This window comes from Myotis brandtii, unplaced genomic scaffold (genome assembly GCF_000412655.1).
Source record: "Myotis brandtii unplaced genomic scaffold, ASM41265v1 scaffold28, whole genome shotgun sequence".
In the NCBI taxonomy this organism is placed as follows: Eukaryota; Metazoa; Chordata; class Mammalia; order Chiroptera; family Vespertilionidae; genus Myotis; species Myotis brandtii.
In genome coordinates, this window is record NW_005360676.1 from 2,199,787 (window position 1) to 2,207,781 (window position 7,995).

Below are 7,995 nucleotides of genomic sequence, written 5' to 3' on the forward strand. Positions count from 1 at the left end.
GGCACTGAGGAGGAGGGGGAAAAGGAGGCAGGGATGGGAAGAAGGTGTGGGGGAGGAAATATGGAAGAAAAAAGAGGTGCAGGAGGATGAAGGAGAAGAACAGAAGAAAAAGAAAATAATGTCATTTATATGTGAAATTCAGAAAACTGTCATGAGGCCATTTTAAAACAGGTGCCATTCTTACTTTACAGATGAACAACTGGAAGCATTGATGTGCTAAGTAGCTTGCCCAAGAGGAAATATTAAAAGCGGTAATGTCAGAAATTAAGAATTCTCAAAATTTCTATTTAAGTATTAAAAGTGCAATTTTTATGTAGTCATACTGCACTATAATTCTCTCTAGTATTTTCTGGTAAGAGCTGGTATTTTACTGTAAGAAGGATTGGAGATTTATTGAGTGCTTTATTTTATTTGTAAGAGTTTTTGAAAGGCTTTTGAGAGTTTTGACATAAAACAAATTAAACAATAGGAGAAAGAGGGCTCTTGTGGTCAAGTTCCTTGGAAAAAAAAATTAAAGAAAAAAGAATGGGATGATATTGGAAACGTTTACCAACCCAAGCTTTTAGAGTTCTAGCCATGCTCTTGAATCATTGACTTATCACAAGATAAGCTTCTGACATTTTACAAAATAGAAGTGAGACAGAGATAATTAACAACTAGAAATAATTCATTGTTAAATTTTTAAAATTAATATTTCCATTATATTTTTGATGTTCCAATAAATATTTAAGAATAATATTTAACAATATATTTTAAATCTATTCTCTACCTTATTCTTGGTTAGTCATTTCTTTATCATTCATGGGAAATAACTAAATTAGTTAAATATCCCCATCTGTATTATCATCTTTGTGAAAATCTTGTTAGATTTTGTAATTATAATGTAACTGTTTAGCAAGTTATACACTAATTCAAAGTTAAATTATATACATCATTGTTTGTAGCAAGCCAAGAGGAATTTGGGCATTTAGTAGAATGGATGATTTAAATGCTTTTTCTAGGAATATATTTACATTTATTCCATTGATAATTTGATTTAGAAAATAGTAAAACTTATTTTTAAATACTATATTTCTCTATCTTAACACTATCAGTGCTAAACAAGAGTGCATTATAAAAAACACATATCTTTTAAAGGGGAATTGTTTTAGTTAGTACATATTGGTTAAATGTTTTATTTGTGCCAAACACTGTTCTAAATGTTGGATATACAGGAGTGATAAAAACCAAATCCCTGATTTTGTGAAGCTGGCATAAAAAAGTAGGCAAAATAATAAACAAAATGAAAAAATAAATACGTGCTATTAAAGAAATAGAGCAAGGAATGGTAATGGAATATATTGCCAGATTTTGAAATTTTAAATAAGTAGTAAGGAAAAGCCACAAGAAAGAAAGTGACAGTTAAGTCAAGACCTAAAGGAAAACATTGACTAGTTTTGAGTAGTGAATGATATTATCCGGCACAATTGAACAGGCTTGTTCTGTTGCAGTGTAGGGGATATATTTGAAGGCACTAAGGACTGAAACAGAAGCAAAAACCAGGAGTTCTAGCAGGAGAGGTGGTTAAAATTTTTCATTGTCTGGATTATATGTGAAGGCACAACCGTGAAGATGGATTGCATGTGTGTTGTGAGATTAGATAAGTTGTGATGCCTCTAAGCGCTTGCCTTGAGCTATTTGAAAAATGTGATTCCACTTATTGACCTAAAAAATCTTGTGGAAACATTTTTTGAGACGATCAGATGTTGAGTGTTGGATATGCTAACTATGAGATGCCTAGTAAACATTCAGATAGATAGGTAGATAGATTAGATAGATTGATGATAGGAGAGAGAGAGAGATGATTACCAAATATGAGAAGTTCTGATGACTGAGTTGGTGACAGTCCACACCTAATAAATCAGATAAAGAAGAAGCAAGAGAAAAGGGTGGAGCCCATAAAGTTGATTTTAAAAAATCTGTGTATTATTATCCTGGAACTCAAATAGCAAAAGTGTCTTAAAGAGGATGTACTTAACAGTGGCAAATGCTCATATGTTCCTCATATACTGAGTAAGATGAAGTATGAGAATTGACCTTTGGATTTAGCAAGGAATTTACCACTGCCTCCGGTGACCTCAGCAAGTTCATATCCTGGAAAGTAACAGAGGAAGATACCTGAATGGAGTGTGTTTAGGATAAAATGAGAAAATAAATGATGGGCAGATGAAATGAACATAATGAAAATAGTGAGGGAAATGGGGCACAAGGTAAAGAAGATATTTAAGGCAATTGAAAGTGTTTTGTTTAGTGTGTGTGTGTATGCGCGCGCATGCATGTGCAGAAGAACATGATTCCATATATTTTCTTTAATCCCAGGAATTCTCTCAATGGCTTGGTCTTGTGAATATCCTTAGTACATTCTTTGTCCATTCTGAAGTTGATGTTATAATATTTAGATACAAACACAATTTCTACAGAGCTCAGCATATATTACTAAGATACATACATCCTATTCAAGATACCTAAACATTTATATCTAATAAATCATGTTAATGGATAATTATTAAGAAGTCAAATTGAAATTCTGATTCTGTGCCAGTATCACAAGGATGAACCTATTTTTTTCTTAGATATTTACATACATTAAATTTATCTCTCTAAATGATTATTAAAACTACAAAAATATTTTCCCTATTCTGTGCAAGGCACTATGCTAAGCCTGTTAAATATCATATTCCTCCTCTTCACTATGCACTTACAAATAGATTTTTATTAACCTATATTCTAAATAATGGTCCTGGGTTCAGCAACTCAGTGACTTTCCTGAACCTTGATAAATGTGATTGATGTGGCAGGGATTCGGTGCAGCTATGCATACTTCCAAAGTACATGACCCTTAACTTTATTAGACAGTACTTACTGAAAGATAAGGACTACGTCATAAGCAACACTTCTCTTGTATGCTGGATAGAGCTAAATGCAATGAAAGGCACTTAACATGACCTTACTTTTAATATAACTATTAATTTGTCTAAGAAAAACAATATCTTGAAGAGCAAACCCAATCAATCTTTCTCATAGTTACAAATTTGAACTAGTAAGAATCATGAGACAACAACAAAAAAGTAAATTAATTAAGATTTTTTCTTTTAAAAGTCATGCCATCAAAAAAAAGTCATGCCATCATTATGAGATAATTTTTACCATATTACAAAATTAAAATAAGATTAAGTAAAATCCAATTCAACTGTCAAGACAAAGATTTGTATGTAGTAAGTTGTATATCATATGGTGTTGATTGTCCAATAAAGGTTGGTGAGGCATTCAAAACTAATCCCCTGTCTAGCTTACTGAGTTTCCCCTAAAAGTTTGCTACTGGAAATGCAAATACCAGGAATCTTACATTTTAAATATGAGATTCCTGAGCCAAATACCTATCTCCAAAAAATGCTGGGTTTCTGGGTGCTTAATTTTTTTGCAATTTAAATATTGCTAGAATGTAAAATACCATGTCTTAGCTTCAAATGAAATCACAATATCATGAGATATAAATGTGAGGAAAATAATTAGGAGCACATCCGCTTTTCAGTATTTTAATGTGGATTTTTGGTCAAGGTTTAAAAACATATCAGAAAGCACACAATAACCAGTCTCATTTTAGGATCTTCATCTTTGTAAATCCTTGACCAATTTAACATGCATCAAATTGATTGCCATATTTCCCTTAATTTAAGTGTATTATTTTAAAGCTTTTTGAATGGTGAGCATTCAAAACATGTCAGCAACTTCCAGATTATATTATTTTTGTCTTATTTTTGTATAATGCAAAAATATAAAATCTTTACTGAAATGACAGAATAGCTTATGCTGTGTATGAAATTAATAAGTTATAATTGTTTATACATAACATATATATTCATCATGTATATATGGCCCCAATGGTACTAAATAAAATTATATGATTCAGAGTTGCATAAAATGGTTTTAATTCTATGTTGCACTTATGTCCTGTATGAACTTGAAAAAGTGCTTTATTTTTCATTTCCATCAATAATTAAAAGTTAATATTACCTCAAAATAAACCAATAATAAGTTATAATTACTAAATAAGAGAATATATATTATTTTCTTGGCAATTAAAACAGTAAACAAGTACTTCTCTTCCCTTTTTATCTAGAAACAGGGCTAGAGATTGGTTAAATGGAATCAGTGATTCAATTTTATTTTTAGAACAAAAGCAAAAACTAAACTTCAGTAAAGAAAAATAAATGAATATTTTATTTAAAATATCAATATTTCCCATAAGTTAAACTACTAGTGTCTTTTCAAACTTCTGAAAGACTAAAAGTGTTTGAAATATTATACATGCATATGTTATCTACAATGTAAGCTAGAAAGTATATATTTTATCTTTATTTAGTGAAACATCTGTGCTCTGAATATAAGTGGGTAACATAAAACAAGAAACTGTGGTTTTGAAATAAGTAAACCTTTTATAAAAAGTGAGTTGTTCGTTTTTCAAGACAAATAATTAAATCAATATTAAATTATTTTTAATGGAGAGACTTCATCATATATGTTAAATAGAATTTTTAGTAATTTCAGTGACTTTTGCTTGCTATTTTCTACAAATACTATTACAACTCTCTGATAATATGAATATTCAAGTGCATGAAGAGAAAAATGTAGAGGCATTTTTTTCATGTACAATGAGAAGGCGAACAATGGAAATTTTGCCTCCCGACAATGGTCGACCTAATATTTATTAGCTACCATTTAAATTGATTATGCGAAATGCAGTAAATTTCTTCTACTGAAACAATGTATAAAGTGTCTATCCTGCTCATTAAAAAAGAAAAGCACTAAAAGCCAGGAATGTGCTTTACTACAGTCTGGTCAGCATTTTAGAGATTCATAATCATTGTAGCAGAGAAGAGAAATTTAAATAAACAAACTCACCTTATCCACAATACATATCTGCTTTCTTGTTTGCGCGTCAAGTATTTCAATCTCAAAGTGAGCTGCTTTTAAATGTTTCACTGCTGGAGCTGACTTGAGAGGGCCCGCTGAGAGTATAAGTTGAGAAAAAGACTGAAATTTTCTCATGTCATTCTTCGCTGTGGACCGCGTAGCTCCTGGGGAAGAAAGGTCTCTCTTGCTTTCTGAAACAAGGGACTTCTGCCTTTTGAACATTGTGTGAACCTCCAGGAGAATCTGTCATGTCAAAGAAGACACTTTGCAAGTGTTTTTCCTTCACACCAGTTATATACTGCTCCTGAAATCCGAAAGGTCAAGTGGCATGCCATTCCAATAGTTCCGTTTTATTTAGCAGGATTAAAACCAATGACTGATCTTCTTTCTATATATAACACACCGTTGTGAACTGCTGCAATGTAGAGGCTTACTTTACCAGCATTCAAGTTGTTCCTTGCTTTCTCCTTTTATCTCTGCTTCTTCATATGGTATCTGAAATTCCAAGGCAAGATGGGATAGACAATGTTTTTATTATCTCTGAATTCTGGATGCACTAATCTTCAAACACATATATTATTATGCACATATTCATATTTAAAAGTATTTGAAATTAGCTTAGTGCAATCTCATAGTTAAATTTAGAAACACGTAGTACATTATTATATAATAATTTTTATATATGCTGCCTAAGATAAAGTCCTGTGGAATGTTTTTAATGTACATCTATCTGACAGAAAATGAATAAATTATTCCCTCCATACAGGGATCAGAAAGGTGGCAAGTTGTCTATGAGATTAGAATATGCAGAAAGCAATTTTATAACTTAATGAAAAGGAATTAAGCCTGATTTTAACATTTCTACACTGGAAAATCATTGAACTTGTATGCAAAATCAGTACTAAGCATTATAATTGCTCTTCCAAACTTTTCTTCCTGCATCAACATTGGCCCATCTATAGTCTCTTTTTAACACAGCAACTACAGTGATCAGTGTCTGTCTATATTAAAGCAGATGATGCAATGATTTGCTCAACACCCTGCAGGGGCTCTCTATCTTATGTACAAAAAACCAAAGTTCTCTTCAAAGGTCCACAAGGATCTGCTTCATCAGCATCTTGTTAAATCTCTGATCTCAACCCCTAAGCTAGCTCCAGTGCCTAGAATCATGTCTGGCACACAGTAGGTGCACAATAAGCATGTACTAAATCAATCAATCAATCACTAATAAGTGTATATTAAGGGTATAGGGAGAAAGATGTGATGCTAATTGTATGGCTTGTGTAAACTACTATTGCATTATATTAAAATGACATAACTCCAGCCCATATAATGTATCTTTACAGATAGTTTCTATTTTAAAAAGGGAATTGTCAAAAGGACACAGGAGCCAGACTTATAGATCTCTCCTTTACAAAGCTGTAATAATTCAAGTAAGAAAATAAATACTGATGATAATATATTCTAATTCAAAGAACAATATAAACTCAAATAACAACAGTCCATACTATTACAAATACACTAGTGGCCCAGTGCACAAAATTCGTGCATGAAGGGCTGGGTGTCCCTCAGCACGGCCTGCACCCTCTCCAACCTGGGACCCTTCAGGGGATTTCTGACTGCCGGATTCCTCTCACAATCCAGGACTGCTGACTCCTAACTGCTTGCCTGCCTGTCTGCCTGCCTGCCTGATTGCCCCTAACCACCTCTGCCTGCCAGCCTGATCACCCCCTAACCACTCCCCTGCCAGCCTGATCCCCCAACTGCCCTCTCCCACCGGCCTGCTCACCCCCAACTGCTCTTCCCTGCTGGCCTGATCGCCCTTAATCACCTCTGCCTCAGTCCCGCCACCATGTCCAGAAAGATGTCCAAAAGGTCTCCCAGAAGGTCTCCCGGTCTAATTAGCATATTACCCTTTTATTAGTATACTTGATTAAATAAGTAAATAGGGACAAGAAATAGAATTTTCTTACACAAGAACTTCAAATAATATATAGAGATACTTCCCCCTTGAGTGTAGTGTTCACTTAATGACAAACTGACAAAAATTAATTAATGGAAAAAGAAAATAGAAACTTTATAGTGGAGAAAACTGGAAGACAGGCAGTATTTTAACCAAGAGGCCAAGTCTAATATCACCATGAAAAGTCATGTTGATATCATGTACCCACTGATATCAACTGAGGACACTTCACCTCTGTCATATTCTTCCAAATGTTCATGACCTCAGCTTAACCGTGAGAAAACATCAGGCACACACTACTTGGGAGGAAATCTACAAAATACCTAACACTTAAAAACTGTCAAGGATATAAAAAATAAAGAAAACAGATTAAGAAACCCTCAAAGAAACAGACGACAGTACGGTGATTACCAGAGGGAGAGCAGGTTGTGGGGAGGTCGAAGGAGGTAAAGAGGGGGTGGTATGTGCCTTGACTGGGATGCTGATGGAAGGAGACTGGACTTGGGGTGGTAAAAAAAAATAAACAAATAAAAATCTGCCATTGAGGAAAAATTCAGAGACTATGACAGATAGAAAATGACTATATGGATACATGACTAGAAAATGCAATGTGGTATTCTGATTTTTTTCCTGGAACAAAAGAAAATAAATTAAGGGAAAAACTGGTCAAATAAGAATAACACTTATAGTTTAATTGACAATACCGAATCAATGATAAGTTACGAGTTTTGGTAGATATACTAAGGTTATGGAAAATGCTAAAATTAAGAAGCTGAGTTGAAAGTTCACCCAAAAATACCTCTGATTTTTCTTTTCAGTGTTGCTGTAAAATTATTCCAAAATAAAAAGCATAACATAAGGACCACTACCACTCTCCACACACAAAAGAATGGAGGAGAAAAAAAATGCGACTATAAGGCATTATTTAACAGGAGGAAATTGTAGTCTCTACCAGTCAACTAAGGTAAAGCATTTTGGAGGAGAATAAATATTATTTTAGATATTATGCTATTTATTATTTCATTATTATTTTTGAAGTTGTTGTGAAAATAAAATGTTTTATATTCTCTAAGGTGTTC

At 33.2% G+C, this 7,995-nt stretch overlaps 1 protein-coding gene across 1 annotated transcript in view; it reads right to left on the reverse strand.

Moving 5' to 3' along the window:
* Positions 1–5,219, reverse strand: part of TECRL (trans-2,3-enoyl-CoA reductase-like) — an 86,395-nt gene extending 81,176 nt beyond the window's left edge. The window contains exon 1 of the mRNA XM_005868885.2: positions 4,942–5,219. Within this exon, the coding sequence (XP_005868947.1) occupies positions 4,942–5,175 (234 nt within the window). The 5' untranslated portion in view covers positions 5,176–5,219. The remainder of the gene's footprint in view (positions 1–4,941) is intronic.
* Between the last annotated feature and the right edge of the window lie 2,776 nt (positions 5,220–7,995).